This window comes from Convolutriloba macropyga, chromosome 13 (genome assembly GCF_964194025.1).
Source record: "Convolutriloba macropyga chromosome 13, txConMacr16.3, whole genome shotgun sequence".
Classification (NCBI taxonomy): Eukaryota; Metazoa; Xenacoelomorpha; order Acoela; family Convolutidae; genus Convolutriloba; species Convolutriloba macropyga.
The window spans coordinates 38,878,978-38,905,754 of NC_134480.1; the positions used below are offsets into that span (position 1 = coordinate 38,878,978).

The 26,777-nt window shown below is 35.4% G+C and overlaps 1 protein-coding gene across 2 annotated transcripts in view; it reads left to right on the forward strand.

Annotated features, from left to right (window-relative positions):
* The window catches only part of LOC142351871 (uncharacterized), a 104,866-nt gene extending 80,271 nt beyond the window's left edge, over positions 1-24,595 (forward strand). For both annotated transcript variants that reach the window (XM_075404111.1, XM_075404113.1), the window contains 2 exons: positions 14,081-14,201; positions 24,398-24,595. In XM_075404111.1, coding sequence (XP_075260226.1) covers positions 14,081-14,201; positions 24,398-24,545 — 269 coding nt within the window. In that variant the 3' untranslated portion in view covers positions 24,546-24,595. The remainder of the gene's footprint in view (positions 1-14,080; positions 14,202-24,397) is intronic.
* The last annotated feature ends 2,182 nt before the right edge of the window (positions 24,596-26,777 follow it).

Genomic DNA, 26,777 nt, shown 5'->3' on the forward strand with positions numbered 1-26,777 from the left:
TTCTAAACATCGAATCCTACAAAACCTACTGTTCATCGTCATCATTATTTGTTTTCGAAGTTTCACAAAGAACTCGTCTAATAGGCAACTTGTTTAGTTATAGTCGGCTTACCTCCAGGTTCAATAGAGTTAATCGTAGGTGGTGTTGATGAGATCAGAGAAGGAGGCGGCTTTTTCAGCTTGCTCAACTGATACCAAGTAGAACGTTAACTTGAGATACAGATGTTAAAAACAGTCAAGACGTCGGAACATGGAGCAATATTGTAGAATACGAAGCATATGGAAAATGAACAGAAACTCAAACTTACGAAAGCGTGACAGAAACGTAAACTGGTCTTCATAATTTTCAAATTCGGTTCTTCCTAAACTGATCTATTTACAATATCGGAAACTATTCTGGACAGTTTTAACAAGAGATTTAATTTGAAAATCAGGACAAACTGTTCCAATTGTTAAAATTTATGGTAACAGAAACCAAAATTTGCCAATGAACAATAAAAACATTGTTTTCAAACTTTAAACACAGCAATCAACGCAAAAGTTTCTAAGTTATAATGAAATTGGGTCACAACAACTCGCAGCTGTAAAGGAAGCCGCAGTCTTACCGAGAAGTTGAGATGAACAAGATAATTGGAGTTCTTCCTCAGGAAATGCGAGGCATGGATTCCCTGGGGACTACATAGGACCCACCTAAGTAGCTTTGGAGGAAAACATTAGGTTTTTGCACAACGGAAAGGCATATCAGGCCTCGCTATCGGAGTAACTACTCTAGTTTCAGTTCCACAAACGTGCAACGAAACCACAAAATTTAGCTGCAGTTTTTCTTGGAGTTTCGGGCCTTATCCAGGATTTCCTAGGGCGTTGCGACACATTTTTACCTAGCATCAGTATGCAAAGATTGAGCTTCCCGCAAAACACAGGCTCCTCTGTTTCTAAGTGCGCGGCTCTTGAACCTGGCCTGCAGTGATAAGTGATGTTCTTCTCCTTCAACAGGTTGTTATCAATGTCGAACGACAACTCGACAAGTAACTAGTTATTCCCTAAACTAGTTTTTCCCTAAGTGAGTGGGGCCCTTCCAGCGCAGCTCGAAAATAGCGAAGCATAAAATGAGGTTTTTCAAAAAAAACCCATTCAAAAGGGTAGTCTCTGATTTTGAATGCAGGAATAGTTTTGCTCAAAACCTTCATTTGTAACACTAAGACGACACTTTTTCTTAATTAGTTTTGAACTTGAATTTTTTTGAACTTGCGATAGTTTTGAACTTCAATTCCTCGGACAATTTCCCAGTCATCAAATCCATGAAACTCAGAAACCAAAGAGCTTCTTTGGTTTTGACGGCAACTTTGACGGCTACATAACAGTCACCTGATTCAAAAAATAACAACAAGAAAAACATTTAATCTTTCAGGTGGAAAATACTTGAAAAACTTTTCAAGCGGTAAAACAAAAGTTTTTTTTGCGCGGATGACTGTTCTGAGTCAGGCAAAACAGTTTCCTAGGTGAGAGAACCTCGAGAAAAAGTAAAGCTTGCAAAATGCCTTAATGTTTTCACACACTTCTGTCGGACCTTTAAACATTTTTATGTGGGTTCTGTTGGAATTTTTTGAGGAAGGCCTGATGCTTGATGAGTTGCTCCAAAATTGTTGGCTTCTTTATTTTTCCCTTGCAAGGCGGTTAGTAATACGTGACACTTGACTAGCTGATTGAAGACAGAAAGCGGAAAAACACCTTAGTGGTCTCTTTTTACCTGTTCACATATATGTCTCACTGTGTGAAAATTAAAGGACTGTGAATCTCCACCATAAATATCAATGGAACTGTAAATAAAATAATCCTCAGTTGCTCAGCGTCATTTATATCATCTTGATGCACTTCAACCTTAGATATATTAACCTTCGATATATCAACCTTAGACGAAACTTTCAAAATAAAGTTCTCTAATTGTTACACTAGTAAACACTAGAACTATATGGATTCATTCAGTGATTTCGTTCTATGTTGAATGTCGATTAGAACCCTGACAAATTCCCATCAGATCGTTCCCATCAGGTAATCCCATCAGATAATCAGCTTCATTTTTAGATAGCGGAACAATAATAATGTCTTCTCAGTTCCCAAGAAATCCTGGTGCATCGGGTTGATTAGACAATTTCAAGGCTTTTTAAGTATTTTACTTTGCGGAGTAAATGACTTTAGACCATATCTTACTTTGAGCTGTTTGCCAATTCACCACATGCCCTAAAATTGCTCTCGGAATTAAAACAAGCTTTCCTAGCTAGAAAAGCATGCAATAGTTTTGCGATATCCCTTTCATGTAGCAATGCGGATTATAGAAGAAGCCGTTAAATTGTTTCATGCTCAAAATACAAGCAGTTGCAGACATATAACCAACAATTGATCGGATCTAAAACCTAACAAGACCTAGACTTGCAATTTGCAAACCAATATCAATTAAGGAGTCCAATCAAAAACTAAGTGAGGCAATAATTCAAAAGAATTGGTTTTTGCTTTTCCATGCCAGAGCGTCAGAAGCGAAAGTTTAGAAAAGCTCAAAGTTTGGGCGGTAAGTCATAAAATTGTCCCCTAACTGGCCACACTGCCAACTTCGATAGTTTTAAAATTGGCGCATTGTCAATGTTTGAAACTGTTCAACTCGGTTTTCGTAAACATTCCTTTGAAATTTTCCATGAGCCATGTTCATTTCATGAGATTAAAACGCTGAACTTATTCCTGTTTAAATTTTTTTCTATCTGAATTCTAATATCTACAAATCACATCTTAGCGAAATCAAAGTTTGAGTCCGTATTGCAAGTTGCCACAATTGCGAAAAAGAGGATAAAAAGTTTTTCGTGAACGAATTAGTATGTACTGGCTAAGATTTAGCTATACTTTCAAAAAATCTTGTCGTGCAGCTTTTGATAGTTTAGTTCATCGCATATAGATTGAAATCTGCCAAACTTTTCTGTTGACAAAGAAGAACCAGAAAACAGAGGCGGTACCTTTGTTCGGACACATCAGAAAATTTACTACTATTATGTCAAAACAATTGTCTGCATTGTTGTTTATCCCCATTTGATCTGTTCTTAGAGGTGTTGAACATGCAGGCGTAATTTCTCTAAGAATAAAGTGATATATTGTCTCTGTTCAGCGTTGTCAGCTGGGGGTGAAAAATTAAGTTCCATAGTTGTTGACTCAAATTTAACCGGGATTAACATTTCAAAAATTTCAAACATCGAATTGTACAACCTTAACTGTTTTTGAAGTTTGTTTTATTTGTTTTTAAAGTTTCACTAAGAACTCGTCTAAAAGGCAACTTGTCTAGTTATTTTCGTTTTACCATCAGGTTCAATAGAAGTAATCCTATGTGGTGTTGATAAGATAAGAAGGAGGCGGCCTTTTCCGCTTTCTCAACGACCCTGCAATGGGTTACCACGTTAACTTTTGAATACGCAATGAAGTTTTTCATTTAAATTACCGAAAAAATGTTTTGAGTGAAAAATAGTTAGCTCTTGGCCAGATCAAATCTTGCGTAGCTGTAAAAACTATAATTTTACCCTTTTGTTTTTATTCAGTTTTAGCTTTGCAAGAAGTGGCAACCAGCGAATTTGACTCAAGCATCACCCATTGAAAGCAAATTATTTAATTTACTTAGTGGCGTTGATGACTTTACACATACTCTGTTTCTTTTGAGCTGTTCACCATTTCACTACAGGTTCTAAAATTACTCTGTCGCGTAAAACAAAAGCTTTCCTAGTTGGAGAAAGCATGCGATGGTTTTGCGATTACCCTTTCATGTATCCATGTGGACATGAAAATTAGCTGTTAAACTGATTCATGCTCAAAATACAAGCAGCTGCAGGCATATATGCATTTGATCGGACCCAAAATTTAACAAAACCTAGACCTTCAATTTGCAAACCAATATCAACTAAGGATGTGCCTCTTTTTCGTTTACGTTTACCTTTTTGTAGGCTGAGACGTTTTATACGAACAATATTTACTCAAACAATACTCCAAAACATTATCTAACTGATCAAAAATTGACCGCAGGTTAAATCAGACATTTTTCCATTGTCCTGCCGTCAAGAAGATTTACCACCTACACACACTGGTGAATTCCGTCGGCAAGCGTTGTTTAGTTTTCTTAACTCCAGGATTCTATTAAATACCATTTTTTAAAAATATATTGCGGTACCTTGAAAATGTACGTATGAAAAACTCGATGATCCCATCGAGGAAATTATGTATCTTAAGCATTAGAGAATTGGAGTGTCTTGGAAATGCAGGAACATTAACGTTTGAAAGACGAACTTCTTTTCTAAGCACGCTATATAATCTTTTTGCGTTTTCACAATATGTTTTGGTTGAGGAACGTTGGCTATGATTTTCAATTGATTTGAACAGCTGCTTTGTCCAATTGAAAGCCAATTATAAAAAATGGAGAAATTGCTGATTCTCGCAAAATTCGGAAGTTACCGTCTAAAAAGCAAACTTTGTTGGTAATCTAGATTAAAAATCCATCTGTTTCGCACTCTTCTTCTGCCGGAGAGTTCAATAATTCAAAAACAGAAAGCCGAAAAACACCATAGCGGTCCATTTCTTTTTAGTTCTTCAAGTAAATGTCTCATTGTGTGAAAATTAAACGACTACAAACCTGCGCATTAGAGATAAGCGAAATAGAAAAACATATTCAACAATTTCCTAGCCTCGTTTATATCATATTGATTCAGATCAACCATAGATAAAGGTTTTGTTGCAACAGTAAGTGTGACAAAACTTTCAAAGTACGATTCTCTCACTGTTGCACTACAAACACTACAGGAGCTATATGAAAAAATGAAATTCAAAAGCTTTCCAAATCGTTATCTCATTGAGAGGCTTCGTTGTGTAGTGAATATCGAATCCGACCCTGACCAAGGCCATAAGATCTTTTGCATAATCAGCTCAATTTTTAGTCATTGAAACGGCAAGTTTTGATAAATTCTTTGCAGATCTCAAGGAAACCTAATGCCTCGTGGCGATTAGACAATTCCAAGGCAAAATAAATATTTGACTTAGCTAAGTTAATGACTTCACACCATGTAAGTTTGTTTGAGCTGTTTGCTTTTTCACCACAGGCTCCAAAACTACTCTCACGTATAACAAAAGCTTTCCTAGCCGAAAAACCCATATGATTGTTTTGCGATAACTTTTTCACGTAGAAAAGTAGCAGTTTAATTGAATAATGCTCAAAATTAAAGCAGCTGCAGCATATATGCAACAATTGATCAGATCCAAAACCTAACAAGACCTAGATATTCAATTTTCAAGTCAACATCAATTATGGATAAGCCTTTCTATAGATTACACCTTTAGACTCGAATCCTACAATACTGTTCATCGTCAATATTTGGTTTTGAAGTTTCACAAAGAAATCGTCTAATAGGCAACTTGTGTAGTTATATTCGATTTACCTTCAGGTTCAATAGAGATAGTTCTAGGTGGTGTTGATGAAATCAGAGAAGGAGGCGACTTTTTCAACTTACTAAACAGATACCAAATACAACGTTAAGTTTTGCAGAACATTGTTTATGAGGGATAATAATTGTGAAAGATTTTTTCAATTGAGTTAAACAGATGTTTAAAACAGCCAAGCCGTCGGAATATGGAGCAATACTGCATAATACGAAGCATAAGGACAATGAACAGAAACTCAAATTTTCGAAAGCTTGACAGAAACGTATACTTGTCTCCATAATTTTTAAATTCTGTTCTTCCAAAATTGATCTATTTAGCAATCGAAAACAATTCTGGACAGTTTCAACAAGAGATGTAACTTGAAAATCGGGAACAACTCTTCCAATTGTCAAAATTTATGGTAACCAGAAACCAAAGTTTGCCAATAAAAAAAAACATTGTTTTCAAACTTTAAACACAGCACTCAACAGAACAGTTTCTTAGTTATCATGAAATCGCGTTCCAACAACTCGCAGCTGTAAAGCAAGTCGCAGTGTTTTACCGAAGAAGTTGACGTGAGCAAGATAATTGGCGTTCTTCTTCAGGAAATGCGAGGCATGGCTTCTCCTGAGAACTACATAGGACCCACCTAAATAGCTTTGCAGGAAAACATTAGGTTTTTGCACAACGGAAAGGCACATCAGGCCTCGCTATCGGACCAACTATTCTAGTTTCAGTTCCACTTTTTAACAAGTTTTGGGACTTATCCAGGATTTCCTACGGCGTTGCGACAAATCATTTTTACCTAGCTTTGTTGTTTACTCAAATTTAACCGGTCTTAACATTTCCAAAATTCCAAACATCGAATTGTACAACACTAACTGTTCACTATCATTATTATTTGATTTTGAAGTTTGAAGAGCTCAAAGTTTGGGCGGTAAGTCATAAAATTGTACCCAAACTGGCCACACTGTCATCTTCGATAGTTTTAAAATTGGCGCATTGTCAATGTTTGAAACTGTTTAACTCGGTTTTCGTAAACAGTCCTTTGAAATTTTCCATGAGCCATGTTCATTTCATGAGATTAAAACGCTGCACTTATTCCTGTTTAAATTTTTTTGTATCTGAATTCTAATATCTACAAATCACATCTTAGCCAAATCAAAGTTTGAGTCCGTATTGCGAGTTGCCACAATTGCCAAAAAGAGGATAAAAAGTTTTGCGAACGAATTAGTATGTACTGGCAAAGATTTAGCTGTACTTTCAATAAATCTTGTCGTGCAGCTTTTGATAGTTTAGTTCATCGCTTATAGCATTGAATTTTGCCAGACTTTTCTGTTGACAAAGGAGAGCCAGAAAACAGAGTTGGTACCTTCGTTCGGACACATCAGAAAATTTACTACTATTATGTCAAAACAGTTGTCTGCATTGTTGTCTATCCCCATTTGATCTGTTCTTAGAGGTGTTGAACATGTAGGCGTAATTTCTCTAAGAATAAAATGATACATTGGCTCTGTTTAGCGTTGTCAGCTGGGGGTAAAAAAAATGAGTTCCATAGTTGTTGACTCAAATCTAACCGGTGTTAACATTTCAAAAATTTCAAACATCGAATTGTACAACCTTAACTCGTCTAATAGGCAACTTGTCTAGTTATTTTCGTTTTACCATCAGAAACGGCTTTACCATCAGACCAAATATTTAATTTACTTAGTGGCAATGGTTTTGCGATTTCCCTTTTTGCATCAATATGTACCTAAAAATTAGCCTCTAAACTGATTCATGCACAAAATACAAGCAGTTTCAGACATATATGCAATTGATCGGACCCAAAACTTAACAAGACCTAGACCTTCAGTTTGCAAACTAATATCAATTATGGATCAGCCTCTTTTTAGATTACCCTTGTTGACTTTTTTGTAGGCTGAGACGTTTTACACGAACAATTATCACTCAAACAGTACTCTAAAAAATATCTTACTGATTGAAACTTGACCGATGGTTAAATAAGACATTTTTCCGTTGTCATGCCATCAAGCAGATTTTCCAACTACTCACACTGGTGATTTCCCTCAAGCGTTGTTTAGTAGTTTAAACTTCCGGTTTCTATTAATTACTATTTTTCAAAAATGTATTGCGGTACCATGAAAATGTACGTATGAAAAACCAATTTTTTTCCCTAGGCCCGCCATATCAAAAAATTTATCATTCTTGTATACTCAGGAACTCTCTCATCAGCTTTGGCTTTGTTTGAAAAACTCGATGATCCCATTGAAGAATTTTATTTTTAGCAATAGAGAATTTGATTGTCTCTAAACTGAGGGAATTTTAACGTTTGAAAGACCAACTTCTTTTCTAAGCAAGCTGTATGATCTTTTTGATTTTTCACAATAAATTTTGGTTGAGGAACGTTGACTATGAGTTTCAATTGATTTGAACAGCTGTTTTGTCCAATTGAAAGCCAATGATCAGAAATGGAGAAATTGCTGACTCTCGCAAAATTCGCAATTTACCGTTTAAGAAGCAACGTTTTTGTTGGCACGCTAGATTCAAAAATCTAGCTGTTTCACTTTGGACTCTTATCGCGGAACTCAATAATTCAAGAACAGAAAGCCGAAAGACACCATAGCGGTCCTTTTCTTTTTGGTTGTTCAAATAAATGACTCATTGTGTGAAAAATAAACGACTACAAACCTGCGCAGTAGAGATAAGGGAAACATTGATATCATATTGATTCTCATCAACCATAGATAAAGGTCTTATTGCAACACTAAGTGTTACAAAAATTTCAAAGTGCGATTCTCTCACTGTTACACTACAAACACTATAGGAGCTATATGAAAAAATGAAATTCAAAAGGTTTATAAATCGTTATCTCAGTGAGAGGCTTCGTTGTGTAGTGAATATCGAATCCGACCCTGACCATGGCCATCAGATCTTTTGCATAATCTGCTCAATTTTTAGTCATCGAAACATTCATTTTTGATACATTCTACCAGTTCTCAAGGAAATCTAATGCATCGGGGCGATTAGACAATTCCAAGGGAAAATAATTTTTGGACTTAGCTAAATCAATTACTTCACACCATACCTGTTTGTTTGAGCTGGTCGCCTTTTCACCACAGGCTCTAAAGCTAAATGACTTCACACCATACCTGTTTGTTTGAGCTGGTCGCCTTTTCACCGCAGGCTCTAAAATTACTCTCAAGTAAAACAAAAGCTTTTCTAGCCGGAAAACGCATATGATTTTGTTGCTATAACTTTTTCACGTAGAAACGTGGACAAGAAAATTAGCCGTTTGAATAATGCTTATGCAAAATACAAGCAGTTGCAGCATATATGCAACAATGGATCGGATCCAACGCCTAACAAGAATGAGACCCTCAATTTTCAAGTCATATCAAAAAATTTACCATTCACGTATACTGAGGAGCTCTCTCTTCAACTGTGGCTTGATTTGAAAAACTCGATGATCTCATTGAAGTGTTTTATTTTTAGCAATAGAGAATTTTATTGTCTGGGAAATGAAGGAATATTAACGTTTGAAAGACCAACTTCTTTTCTAAGCAAGCTATATAATCTATTTACGTTCTCACAATATATTTTGGTTGAGGAACGTTGGCTATGATTTTAAATTGATTTGAACAGCTGATTTGTCCAATTGAAAGCCAATTATCAAAAATGGAGAAATTGCTAATTCTCGCAAAATTCGGAAGTCACCGTTTAAGAAGCAAAGTTTTTGTTGGCAAGCTAGATTAAAAAATCTAGCTGTTTCACATTCGACTTTTTTCGCGGAACACAACAATTCAAAATCAGAAAGCTGAAAGACACCACAGCGGTCCTTTTCTTTTTAGTTGTCCGCGTAAATGTCTCATTGTGTGACAATTAAACGACTACAAACCTGCGCAGTAGAGATAATCGAAATAGAAAAACACATTCAACAATGTCATAGCCTCGTTTATATCATATTGATTCACATCAACCATAGATAAAGGTTTTTTGCAGCACTGAGTGTGACAAAACTTTCGAAGTACGATTCTCTCACTGTTACACTACAAACACTATAGGAGCTATATGGAAAAATGAAATTCAAAAGGTTTCCAAATCGTTATCTCAGTGAGAGGCTTCGTTGTGTAGTGAATATCGAATCCGACCCTGACCATGGCCATCAGATCTTTTGCATAATCTGCTCAATTTTTAGTCATTGAAACCAGTTCTACCAGTTCTACTTAATAAATTCTACCAGTTCTCAAGGAAATCTAATGCATCAAGGCGATTAGAAAATTCGAAGGGAAAATAATTATTTGACTTAGCTTAAGAAGTTGCTGCATATATGCAAAAATTGATCGGATCCAAAGCCTAACAAGAACTAGACCCTCAATTTTCAAGTCAACATGAATTATGGATAAGCCTTTTTTGCGTAACCGCTTTAGACCTTTTTGTAGGCTGAGACATTTTATCCGAACAATCTTAATTCAAACTATACTCTGAAAATTGACAAACTGTGTAAAAATTGAGCAAAGGTTATATTAGACAGTTTTCCGTTGTCCTGTCATCAAGCAGATTTACCACCTACACACACTGATGAATTCCCTCGTCCAGCCTTGTTTAGTTTTCTTGACTCCCGGATTCTATTAAATACCATTTTTTAGAATTATATTGCGGTACCTTGAAAATTTACGTATGAAAAACCAATTTTTTCCTAGGCCCGCCATATCAAAAAATTTACCATTCACGTATACCGAGGAACTCTTCAACTTTGGCTCGATTTGAAAAACTCGATGATCCCATTGAAGAAATTTATTTTCAGCATTTTAGAGAATTTGAGTGGATAAGCCAATTATGGATAAGCCGTTTTTTAGATTACCCCTTTAGACTTGATTATAGGCTGAGACATTTTATCCGAACAAGCCTAATTCAAACAAAACTCTGAAAAATGACCAACTTAGTAAAAATTGAACCAAAGTTATAATAGACAGTTTCTGTGGTCATGGCGACAAACTTATTAAAAATGACCAAAGGGTATATTAGGAAGCTGTCTGTTGACATGCCTTGAAAATGTACGTGTGAAAAATCAATTTTTCTCCTGAGCCCGCCATATCAAAAAGTTTACCATTCACTTACATTGAGGAACTCTCGTCGAGTTTGGCCCGATTTTATTGGGCAACTCAGTAATTCAAAACAAAGCCGAAAAACACCATCGCGGTCCGTTTCATTTAATCACGTAAATCATGTATATCATTTTGATGCACATCAACCATAGATGAAAGTCTAGCAACACTAAAAGTGACGAAACTTTTAAAACACGTTTTTATCGCTGTTTTACTAGCAGACACTATAGGAGCTATATGAAACAAAAAATAAAGTCAAAAGCATTCCAAAACATTATCTCAGTGAGTGACTTCGTTCTGCATCGAATATGGAATCTAATCCTCGCCTTAGCCATCAGACCGTTTGCATAATCAGCTCTATTTTCTGATAGCGAATTGATCAATTCGAAAACCTGAAGTCGAAAACCGAGGGGATGGGAAAATTTCAAGGCGAATTAATTATTTCACTTAGCTAAGTCGATAACTTCACATACCTTGTTTGGTTGACCTGTTCGTTATTTTCAGTCAAGTCGTTTTTTCCAAAGCTGACATGATGTCAATGCTTAATCTTGAAGGCTCCAAAGCTAAATGGGGAAAAGATTTTCTTAAACATTACAATTATTCTGGCAAGCACTTTTTTTTGAAACATGTAAATTACTCAGACTATAACCCTAAGGTTAGATATCTACATGCTCTAAAATGTTAAATAAATTAATCAGCATTGTTATTAATATAGTAATCTTCAAATTGTGGCTGTTCGTTTTTATAGGTAAAAATAGGATTTGAAGGCTCCTATTTGTCTATTAACGGGTACTTTCCTGTGTTGATCGAGCAAAAACTCGGTTAAAACATTTTTAAAGCAAGTTTTACTGTTAAAAGTTCTTATTGAAGAGGGCAATTTGTTCCATTTTTGAACGCTTTTCAAGATTAAAGATTTGTTATTCCACTTCGTTTTCGTTTTCTTTTTTATAATAATTTGATTTGTTCTGTTGTTCTGTCTGGCGTTATGGCGACTAGTAAACATTTTAAAATTTTCGGATGTTTCCCATTGTTTTATATCTGTTTGTAGCTTCATTAGGCTAACTTTTGAGAGAAACAATTCGGCTGGTAGGATACGATCCTTAATGAGAAGATCAATGGAGTGGTCAAATTTTTGACGAAAATAACAAACTTTTATTCCCCAGTTAATTTGCCTGTTTATGCGGTTTATGTTTTTCACTGTAAGAGTTTGGAGGAATACTCCACTGAAAGAAAGATGAGAGAGTACAACTGACTTGAAAACATCAATTCTTACTTTCAAAGGTATTTGATTTCTTACAAGATACAAAGAACGAATTGCATTAGCCATTTTGCTTAAAACTGAATTCAGGTGATTTTCAAAGGTTAAGTTTGAATCAATTTGTACTCCCAGATAACGACATGCATGAGCTGGTTTGATAACTTCGCCTTTAAAAGAAATTTCTGGATCCGAATTAGTATGATCTGTAAAGAATAACATCTCTGTTTTATCGGCATTTAATGTGAGTTGATTCTCTGTCAGGTATTTGTCTGTTTGTTCTAATATTTTTTCAATTTTTTGGGGATTATTTTCATTACGTTCGAATTTGCATATAATACTAGTGTCATCAGCAAATTGAACAACATCATTTTCACCTTCCAGCTTTTCAGAAAAATCGTTGACATAACAGAAAAATAAGAGGTCCTAACGCAGTTCCTTGTGGAACACCATGATTAATAGTTAATTTATCTGATAAGTCAATACCCAGTTTTACGCATTGTGTTCGATTTTCGAGAAAAGATTTGAGAAGTAAAATTGTTGATTGAGAGAGGTATAAATTTTCAGCTTTCTTGAGAAAGATTTCATGTGAAATTGAATTGAAAGCTTTTGCAAGATCTAAGAACACAGCACCTGTGTCGTTATCTTGCATATTTCCTATTATTTTTTCAATAAAGTAAAGAACAGCATCAGTAGACGACTTTCGAGATTGGAAACCGAATTGTTTTTTGTTCAAGAGCGCAAATTTTTCAAGATATTCTAATAACTGATTAAGTAAAAGCCTTTCAAAAACTTTTGCAAAAGTTGGTGTTACAGAAATTGGACGATAATTCGTTAAAACAGAAACATCTCCTTTTTTGAAAATTGGTGTGATGTGTGCATCCTTAAGAATTGTTGGAAAAACTTTCTCTTGAATACAATCGTTAAATATAATCTGAAGATGTGTCCCAATAGCATATTTTCCGGATTTCAATGCCCAAGCATTTATGTATCCCGGCCCTGGTGCTTTGTTGTTGTCTAGATTGTCAATAACTTTATAGATTTCCCTCAAAGTAAAAGGTCTAAAATTAAACTCTTCAAAAGTTCGCTCTATTTTTTCGACGTTCAATGGAACAATCTGCCCTCTGTAGATGCCCATTTCGCTGAAAACTCTGTTAAAAGCGTTACATATTGATTTTTTATCTTTCGTTTTTTACCATTCTCATCAATTTCAGTGATGTTTGGACTGTTATTTTTCTTTCCAATTTTTTTCTTAATGAATTTCCATTTCTCTTTTGTGGTTTTAATTTTCTTAAAAAAATCCTCTGAAAATTGATTTTGTGCTTCTTTTAACTTTCGGTTTACAAGGTTGCGATATTTTTTAAATGACGCAAAAGATTCAGCACTTTGTGTCAGTTTGTACTCATTGAAGTAACGATGTTTCTCAGAAAATAATAAATACAAAAATAATACAATGTGCAGTGGGAGTATAACTATGTATAATTGTTCAATTTAGGATAAGCATCTGGGATAAATAAAATTGACAAAGAAAAGTTTTCATTTTATGTAGTGTGGCATTTGTTTTGGATTTTTATGCGTTAACGGAAATCAGCGGTCCTGACAATTTGACTTTCTGTCCTCAAAAACGCAATAAAACGGGTAAAGCCTGATGACCATTAAATCGCTGAGCAATTCCCTTAAAGTCTTTTGTCTTACTAGTCGGTAAGTATGCTGCGTTTCACCGAATCTGTTTGAGGAGATAAATTCAAGGTGCGAAGGGAGGCGCTTAAGCGTTTAAGAGTTTTACGCCTCACACCAAATCCGAACATATCAAGACCATGTTTGTTCATTTTTCCATCTAGGACCATACCCTCTATTTTGTTTGTTTATCCAAAACAACCGGATGACAAGATAATTATTGTACTCGTAGGACCTTGTAGTATGTACCTAAATTCTTTGAAGATTTACTTTTTTAAGTTTCTTTTTCCTCAAAAACGTGATAAACGGGTGACGCATTTATCACGTTACCTGTTAGTCACACCTTTACCCCCTAACTTTACTCCTCCCCCACACCCCCAATCCCCACCCACTGCAAGTCATATCACCCCTAAGCCAGCGCGCTTACCACCCCTCCCACCCTACGCCCCTTTTCCCCGCGTTAGCTGGTTATGTTTGATTTATTTGACCCTGCTTTTGGCCAAAGAACAAATTTGAGGACTTGTGGCCACCTTTTCCCTGCAACGTTTTCCCGAACAGAGTTTGCCTACTGATGTGCGAGATGACGGCAATGATTCCTTTTCAGGTGTATTGGCAGTATCTCTCGTCATGTTCAGAATTAGATCGACTGTGGCAAAAATGAACTATTTGCCAAAAACTGATCAGATCGAGTTGCATTGTGAAACATTTTTGGGACTCTCTCACAGGTACGATACTTTTTGGTGTATTTGCTCTTTTCAACGTTTCAATACGTTTAGAAAAGGGAGACTTGACTAGAGTGATTTTATGTGTAAGTGGCTTACTTTGATGTGAACTCTTTGTCATTTTTCTGTGTTTGGAAACTGATGGACTTACTGTTCCTTGCGGTTTTTCTTCTGTTCAATTTTGACGAAATTAGCTCTTTGGAGCCGAGCCTTCCCATTAGGCATACAATTAGTACAACCCCCAAAAACACCACCAATTTCGTATTTTTTAAAATAGAAACTTAGTAACTATTCGGTTTTGGACCTCCAGTGTTTATATACCCCCAATTACAATTGATGCGGGGTAATATACCACGGTGCCATGTAAAATATAGCACGTGCTCCTGGGGTATTAAAAGTTATATGCCCACTTGACGGGGGTGGTGAGGAACAGAATAGATCCGAAACTTACATCAAAAATATTGAAGAGCGATGAAACAGCGAAATTCGATTTTTTCAGGGCTTCTAACCCGCCTGAGATGGGCCGGCCACTTTGCTTTGTGATAGCTGAAATAAGTCTCGAATTCACAATAATCGACGATTAAGCTAAAATCTGATTTATTTTCATTTCTGCCTCTCTTGGTTCTCACAGAACGGCTTAAAAAACTTGTCTGATGGAAATTTATTCTATCAAAAGCCACAACCAAAAAATGTCTACACCTTGAATTTTTTGTTGATTTTTAGACCGCTCTTGTTGATTTTGACCCCAAGATCTTTGCCTGGGTGCTTTTGTTTAAGCTCTTTTTTGGACAGTTAAATGTACTTCTTAAGGTTTAGGGATCATCAGGGTGACTAGGCATCGCCACCAATTCCTCACACTTTTCACAAATAACAAAATGCTTCTGTCGTTCATCGCATTGGTAGCTGTCAAGCCCTAGAAAAGAGCCTTTTCCTGGACTTCTCTTGGCTGCGCACTGTTCATCCAGAGCTCCTCCTTGAGGGGAATCGCCGGGCTGGTTTGGGTATCTGAACAAGTCAGGGAACATACTGATTCTTGGGCACTGTGTGTAGATGTCGAAATACTCGGCAAAGTTGCCACGGATATCGGTGACCGCGGCTGTCAATTGACCGTTGTCAAGAGGTGCGTCTCGTCGCCGGAATCCGGTCCAGTATCCAGGGACGACGTTTTTGTCCGTAATATTGAGATGATCGGACAGAGCTTCAACTTGCTCAAGAGAATTTGGTCTGACTAAGAAAGCATTCAAGCTCAAACAGTACAAAAGTGCTTCGCCGAACCAAACGGGCTCTTCATCCATCGGCTTTACATGGTAGCACATTCCAGCATTTGCTCCTAGGATTCTTACGAAGTTATCAGGGCAGTATGTTAGATTTGAGTCGGGGCAGCACAATTCGTCAGAGTCTGTTATGGTGCAATCTCTTTCTCCGTCGCATTTGTTTGATTTGGGTAGGCAAATGTTGTCAGGGTCAGCGCATTCTAGCATGTTTCCAGGACAAAAGGTTTCAACATTTGCTGCTAAAAGAGCAGCCGTAAGAACTGCGGCAAACATCCGCATTTTGGTTTAAATTCTTCAAGTTCAGCTCAGCCGATCGACCTGAAGATAAATCAGGAAGTGATTTTGTTTTTTTTTGTTTGGAGTTGATTTCTTTGACAGTGTTTAGCAGCCAGATGTTCCAATCGCAAATGTCGCTCATTGTTGTGCAGACTTCTAACAACTGACAAAATTGAAAACAACAAGCCGATTGTTTTTGTTGTAAAAGGCGTCCAATTATTTGATTTAAGACGAAAAGTCTAGAAATGTTTGCTCTGCTGTACTGGAGTCTTTAAGGCGACAGCTTCCCTGATTCAAGTTTGTTGATATAAGCTAGAACTGAGCATTGTTATTGGATTCTAAGTCTTGACTATGCTTCAACACAACCCTGGGATGACCACAATAAACCTTTTCGAGAAGACATATACAGAACTTATATAACTCTGGTTTTCTTAGATAACATATCCAAAAGCAGGCACCAGCAAATGTGATCGTAATTAATTGCCCTTGAACGAAGTTCATAGCAATTATTAATAGCCGCCCTCATCTTCTCAGCCTCCTATTATAGCGCTCCTATTTTTTTTACAATTCAAAGAATTTGAATTGTATTGGGGCGCTGTCTTTTTTTTACGACTCGAAGAGGAGTATTGGTTTTCTTAAGGTTTTTTTTTTACCGGAAGTACTATTCGTTCAGACGATGTTTTGACCTAAAAGCGAAAGCGAGTAAAATTGCAGTGCGAACTAATTTTTTCTGAGCGAGAGAAGTTTTTTGATCATGCGCTGCGTTTAGTGAATGAGTTTTTGACATTGAAAAGTAGTTTTTGACTGAATGGCACATATAGATAACCGTTTTTAGCCGTTTTTTCGTCTAAGTGGCCTAGTTTTTTTTGCTTGTAATTTGGTTTTTTGTGGAAATAATTTTTAATCGATGCTATGTTGAAATGTAAACTCCGGAAATTGATAGCACAGTATTTTGCATAGCCTGAAATTGCGTTTCAAATGCGAAATTGGCACATATTTCTTGATTTTTTAGTTAATTTTTGGCTTTTTTTTCTATTAATTACTTCATTTTTGGATTTTTTGGCTGTTTTTTGTCAAAAATCAGTTAATATGGAAACTTCCCTTTGATAATTCATATTCTCAATGCCTCTTTCTACCTCGATGTAATTTTTTTTCATAAAATTGTACATTTGCTAATCCGATTTTCGTAGTTTTTTGCCAATTTTGTTCAGTTTTTTGTTTGTATTTTGCTTTTAATCACTAGAAATAGTATTTTGGGGAACATGAGGGACTTTAATTTTGTTTCAATGAAAATTCAATCATTTTTTTTGGTGTTAAGTTTTTGAAAAAACAGATAAATTTTTTTCACAAATGCAGTCTTAAATATTTTTTGACCACTTTTTTGCAAAATGTTTCATTGTTTCGTATGTCTGAATTCTTCTTTTTCTTGTTTTATTCTGTTCAGCAAGTTGGATTTTTGTCTCGAATGACTCGTTGTCTTTTCTATGTCTCAAATTCTGATAAATGAAATGTGCTCGTTTTTCTTGATTTTTTTAAATTTGATTTTTAACTTTCAAAAATCAAGAATTGGTCTTTTTGTTACGGTGTTCCTAACATTGTGTCCATATTCTTCACATTCTTGTTTGTATCATTCTAGTTTTATCCTGGCAGCTACTTTTGTATTCGTTATATTGATTTTTTCAGTTGTTAAAAAATTGAATGAATTCAGCTTTTTCTTAGATCTTGGTTTCTTCGGTTTGCAATTGATTTAATTCAAAATAAGGCAGTACTGGGAGTTTGCTAGAAAGTCTTTTCCAACATTTCGACATAATACTATTCATTGCAATTGTCTTCCGGGCTTGGTATTGTTTTTAGACGACTGTTTGTCTTTGAAAATTATTCTGTGGCTTTTGTTTTTCTATGATTAATTTAATTTTTGAATTAGTATGAAATCATGTTGTCTAGCATATATACAACAAGGAAGAATCATGTATTATTTTTTTGTTTTAATTGCCGTGATTAGAAATCTAATTTTAGTAGTTCTCTGATTCTTAAGTTTGAGCACTATTTTTTTAATAATTTTGACTTTCCTGTCTTTTTTGAAAAGTTTTTATTTGCCGTTTGCTTTCGCGATCTTTTTGAGATTAGAATCATTAATTATCTGAGGGCAATTGATGGCACTGTCAGCTTTGTCAGGCTCTCAGTTTTTTACCATCCTAAAAATTTCCACTTTTAACGTTACCAAACGCTTTCAATAATAAAATTTTGCGGCGTTTTATTTCTCTTGGTGACAGTGGTTTAAGTTTCACCAATTTTTAGATCAGACCCGTGGAGGTAATGAGTTAATGGTTTAATACAAAAGGTAATGGCTTCAGCTTTTTGTGAAGTTTTGGTGCTTCGAGTCGCTTCCGGAATTCTTCCGGCTATGTTTTTAAGATCTGTTCACACATTTTCATGATTTTTGAAGTCAAATTGGAAGCGAAAAACCGAGTGGTTTTGCGGCGTGAATTGTTTTCGCTCTAATTTTAAAGTAGAGTGAGAAAACGGTGTTTGAAAAAAAAATTCGGTTTCTCGGTAGTGGTTTTTTGTTCACATGCGGCAGGCAATTTCACTCTGATTTTTACTGTTTTTTCGATTTTTTGGATCGGATTTTTTCTAAATGGTTTTCCCAATCCATTCACAGCTCATTCTAGGCCTAGTTTTTTGTTTGAATTAAAATTTCATTTCTCGCTAGGGTTTTTTTTGCTCACATGCGGCATTTTGATATTGATTTTCTGTTTTTTTCTTATTTTTTCTGATTTTTTTAAAATAGTTTTCTGAATTCACTCATAGCCCATTCTAGGTCTAGATTTTCTGTTTAGTCAATGAAAATTCTTTGAATTGTACGTCAGGACTTGTCCTGCTATGTTTTTTTACTTCGTCCAATAAAAAAATGTTTCGCTTTACCTCATTTTGCCGCCTTTTCAACATTTTGCGTGAAATCTTTTTGACTTCTCTAGGCTAGTTTCTCTCTTCTGTCTTTCTGGCAAAAGTGATTTTGAACATCAGTTGCTCAGCAAAGCAATTCAAAATGAACAGAGTCAGTTAAAATTGAAGTCAGAAATAGAAACGGGATAAACCCATAAAGCGCAATTTTAGATGCCCGCTATTTGAACGTCGTTCCTATAAGTCTTAGTTACCATCTCTAATGCTTATTGGTATTGATAGTAGCAACTGTAGCCTCTCTCTAAGAAACAGAAGTATGTTAAACTACGAAATGCCATCAAAATAAATCGGACTTAAAAATGTTTTTTGTACAAAAATCTTTTTTTTTCAATGTCTTCTATTATTTCAATCCGAATCATGCTTATTGGAATCAACGGCGGCTATTTTCCGGCAACCTGTCGGGTATGTTTGTAAACGTGTTTGTTTTTTTATAGCTGCGAAGCTGTAAGCTGAGCGTAGCTATATTGCGGTGCTCTTGGTTTTTTTACGACTTGGTTTTTCCTGGTCTTTTTTACAGGAAGTTTTTTGATCATGCGCTTCGTTTAGTGAATGACTTTTTGACTTTGAAAAGAAGTTTTTGACTGAATGGCACATATAGAAAACCGTTTTTAGCCGTTTTTTGGACTAAGTGGCCCAATTTTTTTGCTTTTAATTTGGTTTCCTATAGAAATAAAGTTTACTCGATACTATATTGAAATGTCAACCTCGGAAATTGATTCCACAGTGTTTTGCAGAGCCTGAAAATGCGTTTCAAGTTGAAAATTGGCACATAGCTCTTGATTTTTTAGTTAATTCTTGGCTTTTTTCTATTAATTTTTATCATTTTGGGATCTTTTAACCGTCTTTTTGTCAAAAATCAGTTAATATTGCAACTTCTCTTTGATATTTCATATACTCAACGCCTCGTTCTACCTCGATGTAATTTTGTTTTATAAAATTTACATATGCTAATCCGATTTTGGTAGTTTTTTTCGATTTTCGTCAGTTTTTTTGTTTGTATTTTGGTTGTGATTGCTAGAAATAGTCTTTTTGTGCAACATGAGGGACTTCAATTTCGTTTCAAAAAAATTCAATCATTTTTTGGCGTTAGGTTTTTGAAAAACAGTTAAAACTTTTTCATAAATGCTGTCTTAAACGTTTTTGACCATTTTTTTGCAAAATGTTTCAATTTTTCGTATTTATGAAATCTGCTTTTTCTTATTTTTTGTTCTCTTCAGGAGAATAAATCTTTGTATTGGATGATTAGTTATCTTTTATATGTCTTGAAAGCTGAACAATGAAATGTATTCGTTTTTCTTGAATTTCTTATTGATTTTTAACTTAAGAACTTATTGATTTTTAAATCAAGAATGTGTTTTTGTTACGGTGTTCCTTACGTTTTGCCCATATTCTTCACATTCTAGTTAGTATCATTCTATCTTTGTCCTGGCACCTACATTTATTTTCGGTATATTGATTTTAAAATGAATGATTTCAGCTTTTTCTTAGATTTTTATCACTTCTTTGGTTTGCATTTGATTTCATTCAACATAAGGCAGTACTGAGAGTTCGATAGCAAGCCTTTTGCGCAATTTCCACTTAAGACTATTTACTGCAACTTTCTTCCGGCCTTGGTATTAAATTAAAAGATTTTTTGCCTTTGAATATTCTTCTTCTTCTTATGTCTTTTCTATGATCAATTTAATTTTTGAATTAGTATGAAATCATGTTGTCTAGCATATGTACAACAAGGAAGAAGTGTGTGTTGTTTTTTGTCTTAATTAAAGTGATTAGAGGTGTAATTATAGATGTTTTCTGATTATTAATATTGAGCTTTCTGTTTTTGAAAAGATTTAACTTAGTTTCTAAGATTATTATCTGCCGTTTGCTTTCGCGATCAGATTAAAATCCTGAATTATTTGAGTGCAATTGATAACAATGTCAGCTTTTTCAGTCTATCACTTTTTTGACCACTTTAATTTATTTCGATTTTTTAACGTTACCAAACGTTTTCAATGATATAAAATTTTGCTGCATTTTGTTTCTTTTGGTGACAGTGGTTTTAAGTTTCACCAATTTTTAGAGCAGACCTGGAGAGGTAGTGAGTTAATGGTTTAATACAAAAAGTAGTGTCTTCCGCTGCAATTACGGTTTTGTTAGTAAAGTTTTGATGCTTCGAGTTGCTTCCGGAATTCTTCTGGCTATGTTTTTTGTTTCGTCGTCTGACGCTCTTTTTTCGTTTTACATTTGCTGACACAGCAAAGCTGAAAATGTCAAATTTTCCGAATTACTTCTTCCTCTCACTAACAGCGTGTGCGCGCGTGAAGTCTTTTCTCATTGTCTATCTTTAGCAAAGGTTTTAAGTTCTTTTGCTTGATTAGATTTTGATCATACGTGACTTACCTCACTCAATAAAATGACTTTCTTTCTTTAAAACTTAGTTTTAATTGTGGATTAGTCTAAGGTCAAAGGAACTCATATGTGCAGTAAAGGTCCCCAATAACAGGTTTCTGCGGAATGAGTTTTAACAAGCTTTATTAGTTTATTGCAGATTGTTTTTTTACCTAGCTTTTTGAGTGGCGTCGATTTTTTTTTTCAATTTAGATCTGTTTTTATTTTATCTCTATCATACGGCACGCAAGTCTATTCTTTCTCAGCTATTCCGACAATCTGCCGGCTATGTTAATGTCAATGAGAAGTCAAATTAGATCGGTGAGTCACGTTGTGTTTAATGATTTTATATTTTTTTTTGCCTTGAGGCCATTGTTTTTCAAAACGATACTGACCTTTTGTCAAATTTTTGCTTTTATAAAACTTTGTCGCTGATTGCTTTTTTCAAGGTTGTTGTATAGTTTACGCAAGGGTGTCTTGGGTCAATTTTGATATGCTGTTGTGTTATTGGCGACCAATTTTACGACACTTGGTTTTTGGACAGTCATTTTTTAAAAGTTCTATACATATTTCGTTTAATCTTTCTGATATAAAGACATGCTTTGATGTAACTGGACATGTTGATGTTCAGGTCATTAGTTAATTCAAGTCTTTGAATTGTAGTTCAGAACATGTCCCGCTATGTTTTTTTTACTTGGTTCACTGATTATCCATTTCCATATACTTCTAGTGGTTGTTGTCAACAATGATAAAATTTTCTTGCGCGTGAAACGATTTGTTCTATGTTTATTGGTCCTTCTTATCTTTTGAGGATCAAAAATTTGAGTAAATCAAAATCTAGTGAAGCAAGCAAACTTCAAGTGGAGCCAAAAAGTTTTTGTAAATTTTTGCTGAACTTTTTGCAGATTTTCTGGTGTTTTTTAAACTACTCATAATTAAGTTAGAATGTCGTTTTCAACTCGTTTTTTTTAGATCTAATGCAATTTTTGCTAAGATGTTCGACAATGACTGATACTATTGGTCTTGGAGGATTTGATGGTGCGCATATAAAGTTTCGACACATCAAATAAAAATGAAATTCAAAAATGAAATTCAAAAAAGTTAGATCATATTTATAAAGAAAGCATATCCTGATTCATCCATTGAAAATATTTATGCACCTGAATAATGTAAAAGCTAACCAGCGAAGGACATACTTATTATTATATTCTCTTTTCTTTTAAAAGGAAAAGTAGACTTTATAAAAATTTTTGCAATAAATTTTTCCTTGTTCGCACACAAAATCTTACGTTCATCGGTTTGCTGGCTTCAAGTTCAATTATTGGTTAGAGAGAAAAAGTTAGGCTGAAAAAATTTCCCCTAGGAAGAAAATGTTCAAACAAAAGTGGCTTTATTCACATCCACTTTGTTCGAAACAACTGCTGTTCCGGAAAAGAATTTGTTTAAACAAGCTCAGAGAGAATGTTGAAGATCACGGGAGAACAAAATGCTACACTATAAATAAAACTATAAAACCGGCGGCTTTCGAAAATTGTTTCGCTTGTCTCGACAGATTTCGAAATCAAAATTTCAGCCCCCTCCAACCCCCCGCCCCGCCATCCGTGTTTCAAAAACTCGCCTTCTCTCTAGTGGATTGTAGTTTACATGTGGCAATTTGACTGTTTTTTTTTCAGTTTATGCAATCGCATTATAGCATGTTTGTTTGTTTGTTTTAATATGTTTAATGAACAGTGAACTTCTAATTGCGATTTCTCATGTGATAATTCACGCCTCATGTGATAATTCACGCCGCGCTTTGACTTTGGGTAGCATTTGGTTTTGGTATTTTCATTGGTTTCGTGTGGTTATGTTTTATACCTGTCTGGAGGATAGAGGCAGTGAGGTTGGTTTGGTTGGGATTTTTGGTGCTGGAGTTTTAGTTCGAGGGTTTTTTTGTGTGTGCGGCGAGTGAGAGGGAAACAAAATGAGAAGAAAGAAAGAAAGAGGCACCCTCAATGCACCTCCGGCAGCCAGACCCCCTTTTCAGAGGAAAAGCAACCGGGTTGTGCACTGAGAGTACAGTGAGTTGTCGTTGGTTTTAATGCTTATAGCGAGTGAAATATAAGAAATAGAATCGTTGGAGAAAGAGACAGAGAGGCACCCTCAGTGCACCTCCGGCAGCCAGACCCCGCTTTCAGAGGAAAAGCAACCGGCTTGTGCACTTAGAATACAGTGACTTGTCGTTCATTTTAATGCTTATAGCGAGTGAAATATAAGAAATAGAATCTTTAGAGAAAGAGACAGAGAGAGGCACCCTCAGTGCACTACTGGCAGCCAGTCCCCCCTTTTAGAGGAAAAGCAGTCGGCTTCTTCCACTGAGAGCGCAAAGGCTTGTAGTTTGTGCCTCTTATTGAAGCGGTTTTTTCGCCTTTGTGGGGTTGAGTGGTTGTTCCCAAGAGGGAACAGAGTGTGGAACCAGTATCATGGCCTCAGCATGATTCCCACAATCATGCTGCCCTCCCTTAATGGCACCCTGGAGTAAGATCAGCTTCTAGACCTAGACAGATTCCCGCGATCAGTCTAGTCTCACACACTGATCGTTCTGATGTGGTGTCCATCGCTTCTTTGGTTTGTCGTGTTCTGAAAACGCATTTACATACACTTATGTACACACATACACACATCAGGCTTTCATGCATATATACACACATGCAAACACATATACAACACACATGCAAACACATACAACCCTACATACTTGCTTAATAAAAAAAATTAAAAAATCTTTAGCTCGGGCAGTGTATTTTTGGATGATTTCAGCTGACGTCTCGAGTCATACCCCAAGACGTCCGCATCAACCGTCTACGAACGCACAACAGTTTATGCAATTGGATTATTATTTATAGCTTAAGAACAGCTTATAGCTTAAGAATAGTTATTGTTAGAGGACAACAATGTAAGTCTGGATCTATTGAGTACTCGTGTCATTTATGACCCGCAGCTGCACATTTGTTATGTTGCACGTTAGTTCATGCCCAGGATTCATGTGGGCGGAAAACTTCTACATTCGCTTGGCCGATGAAGAGTGCAAAATAGATCCTTAATTGCACGAGGAGTGTTTATTTTGAAAGAACTTGTAAATGCAATATCTGTTTGTATGAACTTGCAAGTTGTAAAGAACTTGCAAGTTTGTCTACTAAGGTTACAGAACATGACAAGATCACTGTACAATCTAGTACGATTCTTACAGGATGATTGTTCTGAAATCTCTGGGCTGTTTATAATGGTACTAGGTTCTCATGTAAGTTGTGATTGAAATCTGTTCTTCTGTTTCAGAAAAGTGCAATTGCCCCGGCGGGATTTCCATTGGAAACCGAAGATAGAAAGCGGAGCTCAAATGTATGCACGAGTAAAAGGATATCGGTTCCCTTTTTCGTTTTCAACTCAAGCTCAGTATAATGAAACTGTTTTACTTGCCCTCTGATTTGTTGTATTAATGAACTCAATAGTATTAATTGAAAATGAATAACCTGGTTTTGCAGTTTTGGAATTAGAATTTCTATGTTCCATAATAAGCTATCTAGGATTATTTTTGAAAGTGTCTCTGACGTCATCCATATAGACAATACTTAACCAAAAATTTGAGCTCCAAATTTGTTTTTGATAAAAAGATTGATCGTCGGAATTACAGTCTTAAAAATGTATTAAGAACTATGGTCGCTGTAAATTATGACATTTTCAGATTTGCACTTGAAATCTTAATTACCCTCGCCCGCTTAACTTACTTTTTAAAAATAATTTGTCTCATCGGGCTAGCGCGAGATGTATTTGTTAAAATGAAAATATTTGTTTGTACCTTCTTAACTATGAAACGAAGTTTGTAGCTGTTTAGTCCTGTTGACCTTTATGAAATTTTTTGTGTGACTGACAAATTTCCCTGACTTTTCGTCTTGAGAAACGATAAATTGGTAACGACGAGAGGCATTTCGTTGAAAAAATTTCTAGGAGCCTTTCCAGTCGATAATTATTCGATCCGCCGAAACTGTTAAGGAGACTTAAATTCATGGTGTAAAGAAGTTCTTAGATTTTTTGATCCCACACCCCCTACAATCCCCACTATACCACCCCCACCAAATTTATTGTGCAGTTCTAAGCTGATGATAAACGGTAGTGTTAGATGGTTTCAACTCCTCCCCACTTATGCCATGCCCCCTTTCACACACACACACGCATTTGTCTTCTTGATTTTGCCTGTTAACTTATTCCCATTAATAATTTAAAGCAGCTGAACTTTGCTGACGGCATACTGCTACTGACAGTCAACTAGAAACAGAAGTTTTTCAATAAGCTTGCGAACGTGTTTTCAAATGATCTCTAAAAGCTTATTTCCTCTGGAGCCGTTTTGCAGTGGACCCCTCTCTGTCTTTTTTGTAAGATGTCTTCTCACATTTTTCCATCACTTTGAGCTGTCAAATTTGGTTGAACAGGTAAAGCCAAGTGAGTGGGTCTTAAGTTTTATTAAAGGTTATGAGCCAGTTTTAGTGGTATTTCAAGTATGTTGCACTGAAATTGGTTCGACAGCCTAAATTTAAGGTGAAGTGGTAATGTTTTTGTGTTAAAACATAAATGGTGCTACTTTTTCGCTGCTTTTTGAGGTCTTTAGTCAAGAGCGTCTTGAATTGTTGTTGGTCACTGTTCATAGAGGTCTTTTGCAGTTTAGAATTTTTCCGTGTCTGTTCTCTGGAGTATCTTCATCGGTAATGCCAACTTAAACATAGAAAATTTTTATCAATTTTGCCCATTTTGTCAAGATTTTAAAAATTTTTGCTCCTTATAGTTGTTCAAATGGTCAACTTTTTCCGCTTTTGAGCTTTCAGCTGAGTTTTTGCAGCATTGAAATGTTGTCCTTGTAGTTAAAATGACCAAAAATTTCCGAAGAATCTTTTTTGTCAAATTTTTTGAAACTTATATTGCCTAATGTCTCATAGGTTTTTGATTTTAAAAAATGGGTTGTATTTTATGTCTCGTATGCTCTGACAGACGAATTTTATATTTTATAGTTGTTTATATAGTACTCCATATCTGTGTTTTTAATGTTGCACGACTATGTTTTTAGTGTTGCATCCATATGTCCACCTAGGCTTCTATGAGCCTATTTAATAGTTTTGTGGTAACTTTTTGGCAAGAAAATTGCTTTGAAGACAAGTATCAAACAGTTAAGTTAATTAGCAATTCTGCAATTTCACAATTTATATAGTTTTTGTTATAATTTTACGATTTTTTTCTTCATGTTTTTCATTTTTGTTTTCCGAGTTCAATGCTCTAAGTGTTTTCCGAGTTGTTAAAATCAGTTGTTCAAGCTTTTTTGGCGGCCTCTCAAATTGATTGTTTTTAATTTTGAGTTGTTTTTGTATAAGAAATTTACGTATTTTTGAGCAAACTTTGCCCATTTTTTTTTTTAAATTTGCTTTTTTCTTCAAATTTTTCTGTTCTCGCTATAATTATTTCATTAATCAGTTTTTAATTAGGAGCAATTATATAAGTGTCGTCACTATAAAATGACTCTTGAAAATTAGACAGGGCTTTCTCTGAAATAAGTTTTACAAATTTCTATTTTTTTTCAGGTTTTTTCTTCGCTTTTTTGTTTGTTGTCTAATATATGTCTGCGACATTTCAAGTGAGTGACTGATCTAGTACACGAATTGATTATAATTAT